Below are 23,141 nucleotides of genomic sequence, written 5' to 3' on the forward strand. Positions count from 1 at the left end.
ACCACCAGCAATCAACACATATCAATCTCTCCCACACAGAAGATGACACTCTTATTTTTCCAGAATCCCCAGTACTACAAACAGAACTATTTTGGTTCCACATATTTCAAAGCCTTTTTTTAAATGCAGGACAAACACATGACTGTGGCAGCTTGGGGACACAGGTTCTTTGAGGAGGGCTTAAACTCACAACATCCAAATTTTGAGTTTTAGCCTTAATACCACCACAGAGACCTCCAACAACACACTCTGTTTTTAGTCCAGTGGAAGAAAAAAAAAACTCTTACTCAATCTTGCTATGAATAAATTACCTTCCAGAAGAAGTCAACACATACCTTCCAGGAAACTATTAAATGCACTTAAGAAAGAACTTTCTAAATGCTACCCCCAGTGCCCTAAAAATGGCCCATTCTCTCTACAGGATAAAACAACTTGTTTCTAAAGAGTAAGTTAATGGTAAAGGAGGCCAATTAAAAAGATATACCTGCATTCCATGACTTGAGAAGTTCAACCTGGGCTGTGTTTGACATCATGTTTAAAAAAAAAATTTCAAGGGCACCTGGGTGGCTCAGTCGGTTATGCGTCCAACTCCGGCTCAGGTCATGATCTCACTGTCTGTGAGTTTGAGCCCCATGTCAGGCTCTGTGCTGACAGCTAGCTCAGAGCCTGGAGGCTGCTTCGGATTCTGTATCTCCCTCTCTCTCTGACCCTCCCCTGCTCTCTCTCTTTCTCTGAAATAAATAAAACATTAAAAATTTTTTTTAATTAAATAAAATAAAATAAAAAATAAATTTTAGCACATGTTGTAAATCAGCTCGGGATGCCCACATGAAGGCAGTGCTGCCTGGGAACAGCATGTGTGTCGTATCATGGCACACTCAGCTGCTCCATCCCCACAAACAGCACTTGTAATGAAAACGCTGCCATATATCTTGATTTGTCAGAGAACAAATCAGTTTTATCTGTTCATTTTGTGGTTTAGTGTCATAGGTATTTTAGAAAACATAATTTATAATTCCTCATGCAATTATATATGAAATTAAATCATCTCACTTTTCCAGAAGCATCAAAATATTTCAGATTAAGTAGAATGCACTTGTAATGTCTTTAAAGTCCTCCTACGAGAAGAAAAAAAATAAGTAAAGGGAAAAGAGGAGGAAATATGTAGCATTTTAATGAGTTAGTCTAGTCATATTAAGTCAGGTCTACAGAGGCTTTAACTTATATTCACTATCACAAGGATGCCTAATCATGCCACAGAGACGCAGGAGTGTGGTGGGTAAGCCACTGCTTCAAGAAGCAGAATGGCTGGGTTTAAACATTTAAATGCTGGCTCCCTCATTAACTTGCTGTGTGCCCCAGGGAAACTCCGCTAACCTCTCTGTGTATCAGTCTCCTTAGCTGTGAGATGTAGGTAGCTATACCTATATCACACATGGTTTGTGAGCATTAAATGAATTTATATATGTAACATACTTAGAACCATGATGGGCACACAGTAAACTCTGCGTTTGCTAGCATTATAATTAGCAACAATAGACACTTCACTCTTTTTTTTTTAAAGAACTAAACATCTATCAAAACACAAGACTATGTCTTACTGACTAATACTGAGGCATTCCAATGAGAGACAAAAGAAATATGTCCTATTCGTAGGTCCTTCTATGGGTGATAAATTAGTTATTTTAGTAAACTTCAAGACAATGTGGCCAAGATCCCTTATTAAGTACTAAGTGACATGTCAGTCTCCCAGAACAACACAACACCCCCGCAAGTGTCTTAATTCCACTGATTTACAACAGATTTGGGCCCATTCCACCCAACATGGGGCTCGAACATAGGACTCCAAAATCAAGAGTTGCATGCTCTACCAACTGAGCCAGCTAGGTGCTCCCCCATTCTTTTTAATTTACCTGCTGATAGACCCAGACAAATTCATAATCTTATCATTACTCACAACATGAATCTCCCCATAATAGTAAGACAGAAAAGCAATTGTTGCTCTTCATTGCATTTGTTTAAACTGCAAATGGGTATATGTAACATCCATTAGGGTTTACAAGTACAAGAAAAATAGAGCAGCAAATTATAACTTAATATGTTACATAAGCCATCTTTGACTTACGCATTTTTATCATAATGAGACACTGGTTTTATAATTAAAACTCTTTCATATAACTTGATATTTTGGTCACATGAGTACATTTCAACAGATAATCTGATTTACATAAATCCTTACCAATCTTTGCCATGTCTATTATAAAAACCCATCTAAATATTTATTGAAAGCAAATTAACTTCTAACTATCCAAGGGCCAACAACAAAAATCATATGGGAAGAGACTGATCCCTAACTCTGAGGTCAGAAATCAGTGTGAGCTGACTGACTCCTGAAAAGCACAGAGAAAGGGCCTGATCAGAATGGTGCCAATGATACTATTGGGAAGGGGTTTAGGGTAGGTGGTCAAATACATCTGAATTCTAACTAGACTATCTCACACCTGCTAAGCTACAGGGAAGACTATGAAGTAAAGTTGGGTCAATCTTAGAACTATGAAAAACAGAAGGGAGACAGAAAGCTGCTCATCTCTTTTCCATGCCCAGTGGGATCTGAGGCCCACTAGAAACAGACAACCAAAAGGGATCACAACCCATTGCTCCTGCAAGTATGGGAGCATTCATGGTTTGTTTGACAAATCCCCTACCTCCAATAGAGGGCTATCCTAAATCAATTCAAGCACAGGAAAAATCTTCCCTAAGAGTTTCCCCCAATGACTCTTTCATAAAATCTCCATCCTACTGCACATAGCAAAATCCAGAGGCTAAAAAATAGACAAACTGTCATCAGTTATTAATTCCTGGGCCAAGGGACATCTTTAACACAGGACTGTCATTGTAAAACTAGTATGCGCTCAGTAACCAACCCACACAATGCTGTATTTTTTTAAAGAGGAGAAAAGGCCAAAATGTGGGTAAGAACAAAACTATTATAAAAACAAAACATGAAGTTAATTAACTGATGTTTTCTGAATGACACATTGTCTTTTTACTTTTATACCACCTTAAAAAAAACTCTACCACAAGGCAAAGGTAAAAAGAAACCAGGTCAATTTCTTTTTTAATAACTGGCCTTTCACCTATAAGGAAGCAAATAAGAAAAAATTTATTCTCAATGGACAATGATATTCTCACATAAATGTAGGAATAAGTTACTCTGATTGTCCAGCATTGACTAGGCATTGTCTGTACTTAACACCTCCTAATTTACTGACTGCTTCTAAATCCTTTTAGATAACCAAAAGAAAGCTAGTGTTTCACATTTGATTTGAAAACCAAAAGCTTTACTATTTTGTAGTATTAAACATAATAAGAAATATGTAAATTATACATTATAATATTCAGTGAAAAGCCACAGGTGAAAATATTGCATATATACAACCCCAACTATGCAAAAGAATGCCTTAAGCCATAACTAAAGGGGAATGCCTGCAAAAGTTATCTTCATTTATCTCCAGGAGCTTGATCCTCGGGCAATTTTTTCTTCTTTCCACTTTTTCTACATTTTTTAGTTTTCTAAAACTAACAAGCACTGGTTTACTATTAGAAAAAGTTTTACTTTGTACGTTTATAAGGAGCTTAGATACACACAAATGGGGTCTCATAAAATAAGTTCTCATAAAATGCCATCCTAAGACAGCAAGTTCAATTTTGTTATTTAAACTCAAAACAAGCTCCCTACTCAATTTAAAAATATATATGTTCAGCTACCAATTCCAAAATATCAATCTTTGGTTCATGCCTGTAAAATATAGTTAGTATCAGTTTGAGTTGTAGACTAATGTCACAGACTAGAAATATAATGCCACTGAACAGGATACTGGTGAAGTACACATTCACTGGAGCCAGTTTCTGGTGTCAGCCAAGCTTTTTATCTCTCGGAGGTAAATGTACCTCAAGGGTCTCCATTTCCTCATTGGTAAAATGCAGACAATAATATTATGTACTCCATGGGGTTATAATAAGGGTTAAATGCATGAATACAGGTGGAGCAGCTAGAACAGTTTCTGGTACATAAAAAGTACTAAATATTGGTGCTTAATATCCATTAATATTATCAATTTTATTAAATATATTTGTAACATTCTATCACATAAAAATGTCAGTTGCCCTCAAAAAAAATTAAACCATGGCTTAATAATAAGCTAATTCTGACTATATTACATTTTATCCTATACCAAAAATAAAGCAGTCCACACAGGTAAATTTTTCAGAAAACTGAGATTTAATCTTTTAAGTACCCACATCATTTTATTTTTAATCCTCAAACCCCATTCAAGATCTTCAATTTTGTTCTGGCTTAGTAGAAGCCTAAATTTGCCTAACTCCCTTACAAACAAGATGGGGAGAATAAGGTCAACATAGGGTAATATAATGTCAGATCCTACCTAACATTTTATTATATATTTATTATTTATTTTTTATGTCCCCTACTGGAATATACCTTGAAGACAGGGGCATTATGTTTGGCTCTTTGCTGGGTCCCCAACACTGAGAACAATGTCTGACACATTTGTTAAGTGAATGAATGACAAAAAGCAGAGAATGAAGATGTGATTTTTAAGTTTCTTTGTAGCTCTCCTCTCCATAAAATGCGAACAGTAAACTCAACCGCATTTCTTCCAATGGCGCCCAAAAGACGAAAGATCTTAATAAGGAGCTTTTTGTCCCCCCAAATAATTCTGATATATTTTCCACTGCAGAGTATCTAAAGCAGATCCCCTTTCAAAGAAGTCTCTTCTCCACCCCACAAGAAATCACTATATTCATAATGATAAAACAAGACATTTCAAATTGTTATTTATTGCTGTGGCTGTGCAGCATATTCTCAAGAACCACCATCTGAAGTTGGTAAAACTGCTCAGAGCTTTTGATCAAGAACAGACTGCCCTCTTAATCTGCTCCCACGATGGTAGGCCCAGCTTTTATCTGGGAGATTATTAGACTTTGTAGAGCCAAATTACTGAGGACAGAGGTTTGCCTGGGCTCTGAGCTTTCCAGCGTCTCACTCTGTGATTTACAAAACTGACAGAAAGAATATGTCCGATGTATTTCCCAGCCGAAAGCGAGGGAGAAGCTGAGAGGAACCTCGGGCACTGTCTATTTGCATATAGCCTGCAGCGATCTTTTCAAACCCCAGTAATGAGCTTGTAAAACAGTAGCGCAGATTTGCTCTTCTGTCCTGGGTGATAATTCCTCAATTCAAAACTGGGAAGACAGAGGAAAACCTCTGTGTCTTCTCTCATTGATACACAACTAAGTATGCCAATTACTGCTTTTGAGCAAGCAAATGGCACTCGCTCTGGAGCTCACAAAGCTACCATAAAAAAAACTGAGTTGCTTAAAACCCATAAAAATGGATTTTAAATGCTCATCACACTCCTGTGAAATGTCTCTAGCACCTCGGAAACCAAACCAAGGTGCCCACTAGTGACCAAAAGACCAGCAGGATGCTTTTCATCCCTGCCTCCCACCACAACTGCCTAACTTGTCCTCTATCACACTGCAGATAAAAGAAGTCCCTGACATCTCAGAATACCACTTCATGTGCCAAGCTACTGCAATAAATAATAAATAAACTGCCCACAAACTGATAACTATGCAGATGAACGAATATTGAGTTGAACTCTCACAATACTCTTAAAATACATAATATTGTATCTGAGAAAATTTGGCTCTCCAAAGCACAAATGTAAAATGTACACTTATATAAGAAGTAAAAGACCTACAATTCTGAAATTTCACAATTTTGCAAAGAGTTAACTGAAATTATAAGATGCAAATGACAGAGCTCTTGTCCATTTGAAAAAGGAAAAAAGAAGCAGGGAATTAAAAAAAAAAGCATTTTAATATTACAAAATGCTGTATGGCTAAGAATTTTTTAATTGTTTATCATGAATGTCAAAATAGGTGTTACCTAGAGTTGAAATATAATGGTATAGCACCAAGACTGAGATTTGTATCAATAGAGAACTTTATATATAAAAGATCTACCCAAAAGGTAATAGCACTATCTATTGAAGCATTTGTAAAAGTGTTTCAATGAATATGTTCTTTATTAAATGAGTTTCTTGAATGGAATCTGTACTACATCTCCTTAAAGCACAGAAGGACCTGAGTCTTCAGTAAATAACTTTCTTACATTTAAAATCTATATATTGGTAAAAGACAGTTATACTTTAGAAGGAACAGAATAAAAAATTAATCACAATATAAATTGTATCACAGTATCACCAATTTTAGGTTGTAGCTTACCTACTCATAACTCCTCAAAGTTATATATTTTTAATGAGGTATACCTTAATTATTAAATAAAAGCTGTATATCACTGTAGGTTAATCTGTTTAACCTAGATCACTTTACAGGAATGCCAGAACATAGAACTCAGATGATTAGACCCCTTTGGCTCATGGACATTAACACCTAAAGTATAAAAAGAGGGATTTAAAGCAATTTTAAAAATGCTCCAAAGCTAATGGCCACCATGGCCAACTGCCCAACAAACAGCTGACTAAAAATATTGCTAAAAACTTCCCTCATCATCAAAGAAATAATGAGCTAGCTTTTTAATGAATTATCTTCAGTGATATTATTTTTTAATTGCCTTTTAAATAGAAATTGCAAGGTCAAAGGTAAAGTGAGATCAGATCAATTTTTTTTTTTTTAATTCACTGCCCTTAACAATTTTAATCAAGTACTTCCTACTCAACTGCTAGGCGTCCTGCATATCAAGTCAGATAGGGTCTTCATCCTCTATAAATTTAAATATAGACAATAATTCCATCAGTCAACCTATATATTTTAAATAACACATATTTGTGCCAATATAAATACAAGGAATACAGAACTATAAATATCTATATTAGATATTCATTCTTAAATATATATTGGGCAAGGAAGTAAAATGAGCATTATTCTTCCTTTGGCTTTTAAAAGTAGTGTTTCAGGTTTTGCTCTTTTTGCAGGTAAATAAGCATATATGAATATTTAATTTTATGTAGTAGAGGAGGGAAGAGTGTAGGGGGCATTGTTAGAGATTTGTATCGGCACAGTCAGTGTTTTATATTTTGGCCCAGCCAGCTCTAATGAGGGTTGAGACATGGTTAACAGCAATTTTGGGTAGCTTTTTTAGCTCTCTTTTGAGAGCCACAGAATTTTTTAAAACGCAGTTTGTTTGTTAAAAGATTGCTCCAAGGCCTAAAATTTCTAAATATGCACCTTTTTTCAACATTGCCCTTATAAAGAAAAAAACTGTTGAGAGACTCCCAAACATGAGAGTTTAATTAAAGAAGGAAAAGTAGGGAAAAAAGGAGAAAGAGCCAAAGAAAGAAACCAAGGAAAGTAATACAAGGCAAGAGATCATTTTAAATATTTTCAATAGGGACAATGTCAAACTTTCAGAGCATAAAAAAAAAATCTTTCAGCTCCAGACAACATATACCTTTTAAGCATCCTCTCTCATAAAAAAAAAAAAAAAAAGAAGTTATTTTTCTGAATTCCATTACAAGGTTATAATTGCTGGTATTGTGGTTATGTTTTTACGATAGTCTTTATCTTTAAGAGATATTTAGTAAAATATTTATGGATAAAATATGAGGTTTAGGATGTGCCTTAAAATAATCCAGTGGGAGAGAGGTAAGATGTAGGTCAGCGCAGAGATGAAACAAGACTGACCATGAATTCCTGGTCAACTCCTGGTCAATTTATCAACTGCTGAGGCCAGATGATAAATTCATGATTATTTATTTACTACGTTAATTTCTCTATTTTGTATATGTTGCATATTCCCAGAATAAACATTTCAGAATATTAAAGATCAGGGCATTTAAAGCACTGAACAATCTAAAATGAAAGTATGTTTATTTCTAATATTAAAATTTACCAAAAAGTAGCTTCTTTGTAAAGTTCTCCCCAGTAGTATGTTGTAAAAAGCTAACTCTCTGAAAAGTATATAATAATGAATAAATAGTATATAAAACAGTAATAAATAAGTAGAAATAAATTAAGGCATTCCTTTAAAACATATCCTTATTGTTTTGGTTTTAAATCTTGTTCTATTTATTTATATCTTTGTTTCTAGTTCATAGAATAAAATTGTTCTCCCTATATAAAATGCCTTCAAAGATGAGGTCTGGATAAATACTGACAAAATAACCTCTAACTTTTGATCCTAAGAATTTGGGTCCCAGCGATCCCATAAGTATCTTTTGAATAAGTAGCCCCTTGAGTCTAAAAGCTATTACTCAGAGTGTTTTGGCACCTTGAGTGCAGATAAAACATTACTGCTTATGGAATGATGACATGAAAAAATCTAGAAATGATGATGCTGATTACTAAGGAGTCAAATTATATTTTACTTTTGATAAAAATAGCTAATTCATGAAAGGGAGCCAACTTCACAATGACACACAAGGAAAAAATATTCTTCATGGATAGTTTAGTAATACTGAACCTTAAATATGCCCGTTTTCATTCAACAAACATTTATCGAATTCATGTAGACTTCACACTGTGCTATGTATCACTCTGTCTTAAGGGAACTAAATAGTTTGTAGTTCAGAGCCCAAATCTGAACAGTAAACTGGCACTTTTTAGAACTGCATGTATATCTCCAGGATAATAAATAATACCTTCAATCCATTTGTTCATTCTTCCAACATCGACTAAATGCTTCCCACAGGTGTCACCCTTGTATGCTAAAAAAATGAGCCTCTAAGAACACAAGAGTTTCACCAATAATAAAGCCAAAAACAGGCCTATCTTAAAAAATGGAGACAACAGGGGCATCTAAGTGGCTCAGTCAGTTGGGTGTCCAACTCTTGATTTCAGCTCACAGGTTATGATCTCACATTTTGTGAGACAGAGCCCGAGTCAGGCAGTGTGGCATCTACTTGGGATTCTCTCTCTGCCTCTCCCCTGCGTGCACTCGCTCTCTCTCAAAATAAATAAGTAAACATTTAAGAATAAATAAATAAAAACAAAAAATGGAGACAATGGTGGAGAGAAATGGCAAATAAATAGCTTTCCTTGAATGAGATAAAGCAAGAATTTTTTGGAAATTTTAACCCATATTTTCCATTTGGTCACCTGCTTCCAAAAACTGACAAGAGGAAGAGTAATTCTTGAGCACTTTTCAAGAATAAAATTAACATTTAGTTATAAATTAGCACTAAACTCTAAATAAAGTTTATATGCATTTCGATTCTTTAAACCTTAATATTCAACATTTCTGAGCTCAGAGGATCAAAAATCAACTAATAATTCCTTTTCTTGTTTACTAAACTACCAAATGTAAGCTCCATGAAAGCAAGGGGTTTTTTTGGGTTTGTTTGTTTGTTTGTTTTTCCCAGTTCTTTATCACCAGAGCCTAGAATAATGACAGGAACACAGTGGGCATTTAATACTGCTGAGTTAATTAACTTGAAAATCAGAACTGCTGTGGAATATGTTTTGTTTTCCTACCATGGATCATTTAGGCTTCCTAAGCAGGGACAGCATATTTGAATTACTTAACCTACTATAGGCCTGCTATTAAGTTTTAGGAATTGGCTTCAATAAACAACAATTCTGTGAGATTTGTCTTTTTGTTTGTTGTTAATCAAGGCTGTCTCAGTTGCCTAAAAAAGTATCTCTGTATAATTTATCATTATTGAGTAAATATAATCATTATCAAATAAATACAATCCTTATGTGTTCAGTAAGCACCCAATCTAAAAAGTCCTGCCTTTCAGGGCTCATGTCAAAGAGTAAGAAGCAAGCATATTAGATAAGAATTGACGCCTACCCCAACTCTAAACTCCCACTGATCACGTCTGTCACAGGACAGCACTGTGGTTAAGAACACTGACTCTGGAGTCGGATCACTGGACTTCAGATCTCAGCTCTTCCATCCACAGCCCTGTGAGCCCAGGAAAGTTACTTCTCTTCTTTGTTTGCCTGTCCCCTTATCTGTGAAACGGGAACATATAACTTATTTCAAAAAGCTGTTGTGGTATTTAAGTAAGTCAGTGCATGTAAATCTCTTAGAATAGTGCCTGACATATTATAACTGTTCAGTTAATATTAGCTGGCACTATTAAAACTGTAAGACATCTCCTGTTTTATATATACATCACAGGGATTTATTCATGACTTATTCTATTTTTTATTTTAAACTGAAAAAAGAAAACCCAATAGAAATACATCTGTATCATGCCCAAGTTTTCACACTTGTGGATTCATTAGGGACAAAGCGAACTGCTTACCAAAAGTGGGTAATAAGGTAGAAATAACAGATTCTCACTTATTAAGAGCATTCAAGGAGAGGCACCTGGGTGGCTCAGTGAGTTAAGTTGCCAACTCATGATTTTTGCTCAGGTTTTGATCTCATGGTAGTGAGACTGAAGCCCTGCATCAGGCTCCATGCTGAACATAGAGCCTGGTTGGGATTTTCTCTCTCCCTCTCACTTTGTACCTCTTTCTCTTTCAAAATAAATGCATAAAGATTTTAAAAAGAGAAAGAATTCCTGGAGAAAGTAGAATTTCATTACTTTATTTTTTAAAAAATGTTAATGTTTATTTATTCTTGAGAGAGACAGAGTAGGGCAGAGGGGGAGGGAGGGGCACAGAGAGAGGGAGACACACAATCTGAAGCAGGCTCCAGGCTCCAAGCGGTCAGCACAAAGTCTGATATGGGTCTTGGACCCATGAGCTGTGAGATTATGGCCTGAACCATAGTTGGACACTTAATTGACGAGCCACCCAGCCACACCAGAATTTCATACTTTAATCCTACTACTCACACTATGATATTTTAATAGATTTCCTTTGTATTTTTTCTATGCATACATGAATAATTTCATATAATTGAGACTGTATTTGGCACTCTGCTTGATTTACATAACATGCTATTAAATGCATTTTTGTGTCACTTTTTAAAAATATTTTAGGTGACTGCATAAATTTAATTATTCCAACATAAGCAAGAAAAAAATGGTAATACACCTTCTCTTGAAGCCATAATTTTTATGTACTCAAGACCCCAAAAATAACCAGTCAAAAAATTTTTGCTTATTTATTGCTCAGCCTATTTGTTTTGTTATTTAAAATAATTTTTTTAATGTTTATTTATTTTTTAATGACAGTGAAAGCAAGTGAGGGGCAGAGAGAGAGAGAGAGAGAGAGAGAGAGAGAGAGAGACAAAGAATTGGAAATAGGCTCCAGACTCTGAACTGTCAATACAGAGCCTGATGCAGGGCTCAAACTCATGAACTGTGAGATCATGACCTGAGCCAAAGTCGGATACTAAACTGACTGAGCCACCCAGGCACCCCATTGCCTGTTTGTTTTTGAATAAAATTTTCTAGTCAAAAACAAATTTTACAGTGTGAAAAAACAAAACCAAAGCTGGAGATAACACACTCCTGATCTCAAACCATAGTACAAAGCTATAGTAAACAATATGGTATCAGCACAAAAAGACATATAAGGGTGCCTGGGTGGCTCCATCAATTAAGCATCCAACTTTTGATTTTAGCTCAGGTTATGATCTCACAGTTTCATGGTTTTGAGCCCCACATTTCTGTGCACTGACCACTAGGAGTCTGCTTGGGATTCTCTCTCTCTGCTCCTCCCTCTCTCTTTCTCTTTCAAAATAAATAAACCTAAAAAATTAAAAAAAAAAAAGACATATACATCAATGGAACAGAATAGAGAGACTAGAAATAAACTCACACATATATGATTAATTAATCTACAATAGAAAAGCCAAGAATAAACATTGGAAAAAGCACAGTCTCTTCAATAAATGATGTTGGGAAAACTGGACAGTTACATGCTAAATAGTGAAACTAGACCACTAACTTGCACATTTTAGTCTCAAAACGGATTAAAGACTTGGATGTAAAACTTGAAATCATAAAACTCCTAGAAGAAAACACATGGAGTAGACTCCTTGACATAGGTTTTAGAGACGATTTTTTGGATCTGGCACCAAAAGCAAGGCAACAAAAGCAAAAATAAACAAGTGGGACTACATCAAACTAAAGAGTTCCTGCATGGCAATGGAAACCATTAACAAAATGAAAAGGCAACCCACTGAATGAGAAAAAATATTTACAAGTCATATAACTGATAAGGGGCTAATATCTAAAATACATATAGAACTCATACAATAGCAAAAACACAAACAATCTGATTAAAAAATGGGCAGAGGATCTGAACAGACATTTTTCCAAGGGAGACATATAGATGGCCAATGGGTATATGAAAAGATGCTCAACGCCACTACTTATCAGGAAAATGCAAAACCACAATGAGATATCACCTGACACCTGCTAGGATGGATATTATCTAAAAAACCCCAAACAAACAAACCAAAAAAAAAACCACAAGAAATAACAAGTGTTGGCAAGGATGTGGAGAAAAGAGAATACTCATGCACTGTTGATGGGAATGTAAACTGGTGCAGCCACTATGGAAAACAATATAGAGGTTTCTCAAAAAATTAAAAACAAAGCTACCATATGACCCAGCAATTCCATTCACTTCTGGGTATTTATCCAAAGAAAACACTAACTTGAAAAGATACATGCACAGCTATGTTCACTGCAGGATTATTTATAGTAGTCAAGACATGGAAATAATCTGTGTCCATCAATGGATGAATGGCTAAAGAAAATGTGATGTAAACACACACACACACACACACACACACACACACACTACTGAGCCATAAAAAAGAAAGAAATCTTGTCATTTGTGACAGCATGGATGGAACTTGAGGGCATTTTGCTAAGTGAAATAAGTCAAACTGAGAAAGACAAATACCATACAATCTCACTTATAAGTGGAATCTTAAAATTTTTTTTTTTAGTTTATAAAACCAAGCTTATAGATTCAGAGAACAGATTGTTGATGGTTGCCAGAGGTGGGGGTGGGGGTGGGCAAAATGGGTGAAGGAAGTCAAAAGGTACAAGCTTCTAGTTATAAAACAAATTAAGTCATGGGGATATAATGAATAGTATGGTGACTACAGTTAATAACACTGTACTGCATATTTGAAACTTGCTAAGAGAACAAATCTTAAAAGTTTTCATGATAAGGAAAAAAATTGTGTAACTACATGTGGCAATGGATGCTAACTAGACTAGATGCTAACTGGGGTAAGTACTTCACAATATAAACAAATATCAAATCATTATATTATATACCTGAAATTAATATGTTTATGTCAATTATGCCTCAATAAAAATATATATAAATAAAATTCTAAAAGTTACTTTAAAATTTATAGGAAACAGAAAAGAGAGATGATGACCACTTACAAATTTAGTCAACTGTGCACAGGGAAGAATCAAGTCACTATCACTGCCACCTCCCCAAATCCGCCATCCACGTTGGCAACTATGAATAGCTACTTGAAAGAACTCTCTCAAAGATGTGGAGAGATCCCTAGCTATTACCAAAAGCCTTATGGGGCAGAACTGAAAGAATGAAAAGGAAATAAGAAAAGAATAAAAGGAATGAATTTAATTTGGGGAGCAGTTCCTAAGTTAACACTCTTCTTCCAAAACTAGAAGACTTTTGATTCAGAGATACAGACTCATGATCCAACATAAAATGTGCCTGCTGTTCATTAGATCTTAGGCTACCTACTCTAGGAAAAGCAAAACACCTGCCATCTTTTGGCTTTTTGCATATGCAAAATAGCAGGTCAGATGTATCCTGCAGCTCTCATCTTTGAGAATCACAGAGAGCTAATGGTATTATTAATCCTGGGACATAAAGGGTTGGGCTCAGTTAGAAACACTGTGCCCATCCTTTATGACAGTATCCTTTGCCCATGTCCTCTCAAGTCCCAATATGTGGTTTCAAATAAAGGCTGGAGGATGTGGTGGTGGTGGTGTTGGAAATCCTTGAACTCCATTTTAGTGGAATTTCTATCATCCTTTAGAAGCAAGTAACTTTCTTAATAAAGTCTCTTCAACTCACTTGGAGGGAATGCCTTCTCAAAAAAAGAAATTAACTATCCCATGCTCACAAGCCCATGGGTGCATTACCTTATGGTTAGGATAAGGCATCGCTCCAAAATAATGACATTGCTAATACATTTTCTTATTTCAAGGCAATCTGGGTACTATCTAATTCAATTATTGAAACTCTTTTCTGGTCATATCAGAATAATAAAATCATATTTCAAGAACCTCAATTTTTTAAAATAGGCTCAAGCAGCTTGTTCTCCTTACAGTTTAGTTCTGCCCAACTTTTCTAACACAGGAAGAAGAGGTTCAGAAATGTTCCATTTCTCCAGAGCAAATGGATTTGCTAGGTCATCCAATGACATCCCCATCTTGGGGGAAATTACCTAAACAATGAATGAACATACAAACAAGATCAAAACAAAATAAAACAGAAAACTAGACCCACAGAAAATCAGATTTCAAATATACGGTTATATTTTGTTCTACCTCCTTCTCTAGCTGTCTATCGCTCTGCTGTTTGTCCAGCACACAAACGAGCAATCTCATGATGCATTCTGTTTGGTCTCTAATAAACATGCAACAAACTGCATACGCTTGATGATCTAAAAATGACAACAGAGATCTAATACATTCATTTCAAAATAAACAATTGCAAGTTCTTCCATTTATGCAAAACAGAGATCAGCAGCCTAATTTAAAACTAAACAAACTGCAAACTGCAATTTTTCCCCCTCTGAAATTACAGTACAATACCTGCTGCTAAAACCTTTGTTTACCTACAAAATAAAGTATTTATCTGTGATCTAGAGCGACTTCAGAATGTTGAGTCAACTTTTTAAATGCATAACATTCATATTCAGTATTTCTGAGTCCTGGTTTTCAAAAACTTTGGGGAAGCAAATATTTGATTTTGACTTTTCTCCTGTTTAATCCTCCATTGTAGGCCATATCCCCTGCTAGTAAACCTATGTCACCTTGGTGGGCAGAACTCTCAGTCCACATCACTGAATGGAACAGTGTGGCTCCCTAGTGCAAATTTCCTGAGAGCCCCTTCCCTGAGCGTGTGCCAAGAATCAAATCTTGGCCACTTAGTGCTCCGTGCTCCACATGTGAGCTCACGGCGCGTTGAGCAGCCGTGCTAACGGAGATGGATAGCCCTGTCAAACAGGAAGCTGGCACACCAGGATGCAAGCAGTGGGATACAGTGACCTTTACATTCAGAAAAAATATCCCTAAAATGGCATTAAAAGTTTGGGGGGGGGGGATAATGGGGTGATTCCTTTATTTCATTTAGGCAAATAGCATAAAATAAAAGCAACGATGTCCAGGAGGCAATTTGCTCGGGATGAAATCTTGAATCCCTTGCACAAGAAAGTCGTTGGAGAAAGGAAATGAATCATCTTTTATCACACTGCTCTGAAAGCAGTGGACTCAACAATTCAGCTGTTACCACTGCACCCGACAGGCCAAGTGCTCAGTTTCGAACAGTACTCGGACTCGCAATAATCGATGGGGTACCAACTGCCCTGGGAAAACGTTCTTGACCCCTGGTTTCAGATGGTTGCTTTCTTGGTAGAATTAAAATCTAATTTAAAGACTTAACGTATTTTTTAAACAGTGATGATCTGCTTACAGAATCAGAGTCAAGAGCTTGGATGCTAAATCCCGTGTCCTTGGTTGCCTTATCTGTAACTTTGTATATATTGTCTAATCTCTTATAGTCTCTTATCTGAATAAATGGAGGCTTTGACTGACAATTCCTAGGAATTATACGAAGAGAGGCTCATAAAAAAAGTTGTAAAAATCTGTGGCACATACACACAAATGTTAAGTAAGAATAGTAATACAGAAAATCAATATGTAAAGCAAGACCTGGAGGTCACCTATTGCCTTCCTTTGGTTATAAGCATTATCATAAACTATAGGATTCAGTCATTTCAGCTGAAATACAATAATAACCATTCCACTGGGTCAAAAAGTTTTCTTCCAGTTTTTCAGGCTTGGGGGATATTTTTGTTGTTATTTATTTTGTCAATTCTTTGCCATGAAAGAACAATAGGCTATGCTTCAGAGTGAAGCAACGCAAGGTCACAATCAGCTCCCCAGTGCTCTACAATACATGCAGAAATAATGATGCAATTTTAATATTTAATTAAATAAAATGAATCAATCACAAAGACACTGAAGGGTTTTTTTGTTTTGTTTTGCTTTGTTTACTGAATGGACTATACTAAAACTACAGAGCAGTTTTCAAAGGTAACAAAAGTATGGTAAAATGCACCCATTATTTTCTACTTAATTAAAAGCTCACTGTAATGTGTTGAGGCTGCACGTCCAAAGCAATAAATAAATTTAGAAAACTGAAAGCTTATACATCATGTATTGAAGTTTGGAGAAGTTAGGATCAGACATCTCAGCACTCTGAGAACACCAGTTTTGGGACTCAGAGAAAATAACAGAGCTATCAATGCCAAAAAAACCTACAATGATCACTTTAAAATGCAAGCTTATTTTGGTGACTCTAGAGTTGCCAGTCAAATATTTCCCAAAGAAACCAGAAAACAAGATTCTGCAAGAAACATTCTGCTATTCACTGTTTGGAAAAGATGTTAAATCTGACCCTTCTCCTCCGTCCCTTGTTTGGACAATTATTTCAGGAAATACATTCTTCCTCAAATCCTGACATACGGACGCACAAGGAGGAGAGCGGGGACACACATTAATACCTTGTGCCTGAGCCGCGGAGCTGTGGGAGTACCCCAGGGCCAGGAGCGCGGTCTCCACCAGCTGGCTAAAAAGCACATCTTTTCGAACCAGGACGAACTCTGCGTGTTCTTCTCTGTTGTCATATTCAAGAGAGCCATCCAACTGCTCCACCACACAAAAGACAGGAATCATCAAACCTGAAGAGACAAAATTCAAGAGCAAAACACAAATATTACAAAGCAAATCTCAGCCACCATGATGAGAAGGGAAGAGGCAGTTATAAAAGTTACTCATCTGTGATCAAAATGGTTTAGATCAAACAAGCCTCTTAGTTGGACGGGGCTAATGGGAAAGCTGGGGTTTTTTTCCCCCTTCCGTATTGCTATCAGACTGCAGCAGAATTGCCCCCAGGCGATGGCAGAAGCCCTCAGATTCCAGTCATTAAAAAGTGGAGTGCACCGATGAGGTGTCCTGACTGAGACTCTAACTCCAAAGCCAGCACACAGCTGAGGTCAAGATAACCTTCTAGACCCTTACATCCTTCATGTCTATGGTTTTATCATTAACTATTCATCAGGACTAATATTTCCAGATCAGATCTGCTTCTATCTGGAAATATAAGAGACCTAGTAGAGAGGCATATTTGATTTCAGGGTCCAAGCTATCTTGTGAATATGTACAAGAAAGTCAATGGGAACTTTTTTTTTAAGTTTATTTATTTATTTATTTATTTATTTTTTGAGAGAGAGAGCATGCAAGTGAGGGAGGGGCAGAGGCAGAGAGAATCTCAAGCAGGCTCTATACTATCAGTGCAGACCCCATATGGGGCTCAAACCCATGAACTGTGAGATCATGACCTGAGCCGAAATCAGGAGTCCGCTGCTTAACGACTGAGCCACCCAGGTGCCCATCAACAGGTAACTTTTTAAAAGTCCCTTTTGTAGCTTTTACTTTTCTACATCTCGATAAATAGGTCATCAATTAGCCTGAAAATTCCCTGCTCCTGAAAATCTTAACTGACATTTAACTTACATCAACATACGCATCCAAATGTAAAACTCTGTCTTTTTAAAATTATTATTTTACAGGGGCGCCTGGGTGGCTTAGTCGGTTAAGCGTCTGACTTTCGCTTAGGTCATGATCTCGCGGTTNAGAAGTAAACTACCCTAAAGAATAAAGCAAATTAGTCTTGTTGAAAATCTGTTGAAATCTGTTGTCACTGAAATATTTCTCTGCTTTGTATCAAAGTGTGAAAAGCTAAAAAATGTTTAATTCGCCAAAATTTTTTTTATAAAACTGTTTTTTATTTTTAAAAAAAGTCATACAGTCATTTAAATCTAAACAGAGCCAAGGCATAAGAAGATCAAAGTTTTACCAACATACAAGTAATAAACATGGACTCTGCCTCACATAATTCACACAAATTAGTACTTTATAGAAGATCTGTTCTGGGTCTTCTCTCTTCGTGCAAGAAAACCAAAAGTTATGAAGGATAGGTGGGCAAGCTGAGAGATGGGAGAGGCGGGCAACTAGCTAGTCATTGCTGAAGGCTCTTTACAATAAAAGTGAGTGAGACCTCTGGGTAAATGAGGTATGGGAGTCCCGCCTGTGACACCAGGACTGCACAGGAGGTTTTCTAGAAGCCTCTCCCATTGCCTAGATCTTAGAAGCCTCCCAACTCACTCTGGTCTGGAAAGCAGAGGGTGGGAGCAGACATTGCAAACTACCAGCTCACAGATGTAGATTTTTGTTCTAAAGATAATACAATGGTGCAACTGGTTCCCATGTGCTAATTATTATTATTAAAGATAATAAGTATAGGGTGTAATTATTAAATACAATCATTATTAACAATAATAACATTCATTAAGAACTGTTATCACTAAGGATCATGGTAATTATTATTAAGCCAGCACAACAAGCAAACAAGTCACACCACACCATCCCCACAACAACTACAGACTCTGCAATTGCTCTTAAGAACAGTAAGGTAGCATTACTGTTTGTAGCAGATACAGTATCCATGGTATGGATTTGTGGAAAATAGGCAACAAGGGTGGAGCGAACTGATTGCTTTAGACAAACAAGGGAATTTAACCTGGCTGCATGATGCCTTATGAAATACGTTTTAAAACTGTGACCAGTAATGGCATATCAAATGTTTAGTTATGCCCAATTTATTCCCAAATGTATGTAACACATGAAACGAATAATATAAATCAGATTTCCTTCAAATTATCTTTGTGCTCATTCATTTATCCAGTTTTTATTCCCTGAACACCTATTGTGTGCCAGGCATCCCCTGTGGCTTTAGGGATACAAGCAAGAACAAGTCTGATGTGGCTCCTGCCTGAAATGCTGTTGAAGATATTGTAAAATCTTCCTAAGCAAGCATAATGGCATTTTATAGGACCTATTCATCAGAGTCCTTACCAGCTGGGAATAGCCCCCATTTAGACCTTTTAACTCTTACATACTGGTATATGATCTTTGTCCAAGGAAGCAGGTTGATTTCTCTTTTTAATGATTTAAGCATATGCACACAGAAGGCCACGTAGTCAGTGCATAAGCTATACTTCATCACTAATACCTATGTGTACATAAGTTTCAGTGCTGAAAATCCATGTGCAGTTCCTAATGTCAACATCTGAGTGTCACACATCTGGGAATCACAGATAAGGCCTTTAAGTGAATCCAGTTGCTCCATAAGCTATCATGTATCCATTACTTCGGAACCATAAATCTTCCTCAAGTCTATGGTCAACTGAAAAAGACTTAAGTCCCTATAAATTTTTAAAAATAATATTACCAGTTCAATGAGTGAGATATAAAATATGACTTTAAAGCACAGGGGTCTATACCATTCAGGAACTTACGTTTTGAAAGTGTCAGTTACCAAAATATTTCCTAAACATTTTAGTTCAGTGATTAAAGAAAGCAATTGTTATCTGACATGACAGCAATCACTCCTTACAATCAAAAAACAAGCACCCATCCTTCAGAGGCATCACCTACGAAAGAAAAAAAGAAAGAAAGAAAGAAAGAAAGAAAGAAAGAAAGAAAGAAAGAAAGAAAGAAAGAAAGAAAGAAAGAAAGAAAGAAAGAAAGAAAGAAAAGGGACTTTGAGGTCATATATAAAATAAAACAACATTAATCAGAAGACTATGACAACAGAATTTACTCTGAAAGCACATATATATGAGATACTAACAAATAAAAGAGATTATATTTAACCCCTAGAAAAATGTACGTTTTTACTTGAATTTCATAGATCTAAGCAATTATGAATTTTTTACAATGAAATGCAATTTTTACAAAAGAAGAGGAAACATAGGTATGATTACTAATGACAATGGCAAGAGCAATTAAAAATAGTAAAATAGTATGGTTAGGGTCAAGTGGGAGGAAGAAGAAAATTAAGGCATAGGTTTTAAAAACTTAAAAACAAAAAATCCCTGGGAAAGAAAAAGATAAAAGGATGAGTAGGAACACACACACACACACACACACACACACACACACACACATGTAAAATATGTCATATACATATATATAAAATANCTTAAAAACAAAAAATCCCTGGGAAAGAAAAAGATAAAAGGATGAGTAGGAACACACACACACACACACACACACACACACACACACACACATGTAAAATAGGTCATATACATATATATAAAATACTACATTTGGTCCCCCTGTCCCACCACTTACTCCAGGCAAAAAGAAGCAAAAAAGAAAAAGAAAGAAAGAAAGAAAAATGAAGGAAAGAAGGAAGGATGGAAGGAAGGGAAAACAAGAGATAAAAAGATAGAGTATATGATAAGCAATTCAAAGAATAAATTAAGAATAGGAGGGAAGAATTAAAAGGTAAGTTCCAATAAAAGAAAAACAACATAAAACAAAAATGCATTCACAACATAATTGAGAAATGGTCAAAAAGAGAAAAGAAAGAAATTCTTACTCTGGCCCTGTAGCTGGAACTTATGGCATTATTTTTCTTTTATTGTCACACAGACCCATTTCCAGATGATCCACTAGGGAACTTTGAACCTTTTGATTATAAGCCTCGCTAAGCCTTTTACAATTGTGGCAGGTGAAGCAGGTAGTTTCATCTAAAGGACAAGCACGGGGTCCCAGCCTTTTGCTAAAATTAAGAGTTGTTCCGACAACTGAGATGAATGGTGAGTTCTGTTGTCACGGAGGCAAAATAAGCATGGGGACTCCTTCCACTAGAAAAATGCATTTCCCAATTGTCATTAATTCCAATGCCCAAATTGTCATTTCCATCATGACATTATTTCTGAAGAAGCGTGTTATGATTATAAAGGTAATCTAATCTTCACCACCACAGCCATGGGAATAGAGACACATGGAAGATGGTCACATGTGCTGGTGACTAACTGTGTCAGGAGGCAGGCAGCTCTTGGATCAAATCCTGGCACTGTCATTCTCTACCTATTATAGTCACCTCAGGTAATTTATCTGACCTCTCTGAGGCTCAGATTCCTCCTGGCTAAGATGCAAATAATAAAATCTACATCACAGAGTTGTAAGGATTAAACAATGTGAAATAATTAAGTTGTCTGGCTGCCCCCAAACAATGAAACCTATTTGTTTCTCTTTTTTAAAAATCAGTATTAATACCATTCATTAATATTAATACAGAGTAAAATAGGAAACCAGTAATTTTTTTCAGGGTCCATAATCAATGCTCATGATACTTACTAAAAAGCATTTCTTCAGAATAAAAATGATACTCATAATCACTGAATTACTAAAGATGTTCAATGCACCTCATAGCAAAAGGGTGTAAGTGTTAAAAACACATACTTTATACTCAAACTCCTTGTCCAGTAAGGAAGCTACTAACTACATGTGGCAACCAAACACTGAAATTGAGATGTGCTTGTAAGTACAAGACACACAGAATTTCAATGATTTAATACCAAAAACGAAATAAAATATAAAGACATCATGAATCATTTTTAAAAATCAATTGCATGGATATTTTGGATGCACTAACTTAAATAAAATACAGTATCAAAATTAATTTAGCCTGTTTCTAACTTCTTTTACACAAAGCTACTAGAAAATTTTAAATTATACATGTGGCTTATATTGTATTTCTAGGAGAGCTGCTCGAAGCAATCTGCCAACATATACAATGGTTTTTCTGACACAGGATAAAGTCATCACAAACTGATAACGAAGACAATTGTGCAATTGTCTTGAGCATTTCTTGGATGCCCCTCAGTTATCTTTCCTCTGTGTTCTAGATCTTAGGAGACTTGAGGACAGATGTACTATTGGTTAAACTCCCAAATCTAACATGATATCTTCTCTGCATCATCGAGCAAAGTGTAGACCATTGTTTTACTGCTAACCATATTAATCCAAATGTTTTAATAAGGGAAAGGCGTTTCCCCCCTTCCTTTCATTTTAAAGAGCAACTGCAGTTTTGAGGAAATGCCACAACACTGGTGTGAAAATGACTGGAAGAACAAGTATTCTTTGATGCTCTGGATATCTAGCCTCAGCAAGGAAAGATGAAAGAAAGCCCAATGGTGGGGGTCTAGAGGACAGGATTCTACCGCTTTCCACAGAAGCCACACTGAACAAACCTCTCCCTTGCTTAGCACCTCCTAATTCATCACATATATACTCTAACATACACAGGTACCTTTATCTTTCTCCCAGCCTTTACCCTGGGAGGAGGTATTACTATTCTCATCCAGTAAATGAGGAAACAAACTATGAGAAAATAAGTAACATGCTCAAAGAAACAGCGAGGCACAAATAGAACAGTTCAGGTTAGCCAAGTCTACGTCTCAAGGACACTACTTTCTAGGGGTGGAAAAGTACATCAGAAACCCACACCCTCAGAGATCTAAAGGCTTGGCCTGGCCCCTTCACCACTTGTATTATCCAATGGGTGACATGCATTGCTTAAAAGTAAATTCACCTTTTGACATGTGAGGTACTGTGCTAGGCAGACAGGAGGAATCAAACACAGTTCCTACCCTTTAGTCACTTGAAGACAAAGGCTCAAATAATGAGTCATACTCTAGTGTAGGTGAGAGTGGGCTCCAGCCTCCACCCAAAGCCCTTTGTCTCTTGGGTCCACCCTTATTCTTGGGCCTGTGTCCTGAATGACAGGAGCCAGTCTGAGATGATAGGAGGCCAACCTTCCTCCTCCTCTCTTTCCAGGGTCTCCTGAAACTGTCTGTTTCCAGAGGGGAGGCAGCCATGGGCCCACTCCCTTCCCTGAAGCTGGTAGTATATCTGGTTCTATCACCTGAGAAGGTCCCAGGGATAATTGAAGATTACAAGGGCTTGAGGGCAGAGCTTCTCCTATCTGTTCTTTGTATAAAACTGAACCTGGAGTAAAGCACCACACTTAGCAACCACCAC

The 23,141-nt window shown here is 36.4% G+C and overlaps 1 protein-coding gene across 3 annotated transcripts in view; it reads right to left on the reverse strand.

The window, feature by feature from the left end:
- Positions 1-23,141, reverse strand: part of SATB2 (SATB homeobox 2) — a 190,775-nt gene that overhangs the window by 146,245 nt on the left and 21,389 nt on the right. For all 3 annotated transcript variants that reach the window (XM_077745765.1, XM_077745764.1, XM_077745766.1), the window contains one exon: positions 16,745-16,921. In XM_077745765.1, coding sequence (XP_077601891.1) covers positions 16,745-16,921 — 177 coding nt within the window. The remainder of the gene's footprint in view (positions 1-16,744; positions 16,922-23,141) is intronic.

Source organism: Crocuta crocuta, unplaced genomic scaffold, assembly GCF_008692635.1.
Source record: "Crocuta crocuta isolate KB4526 unplaced genomic scaffold, BGI_CrCroc_1.0 scaffold564, whole genome shotgun sequence".
Lineage (NCBI taxonomy): Eukaryota > Metazoa > Chordata > Mammalia > Carnivora > Hyaenidae > Crocuta > Crocuta crocuta.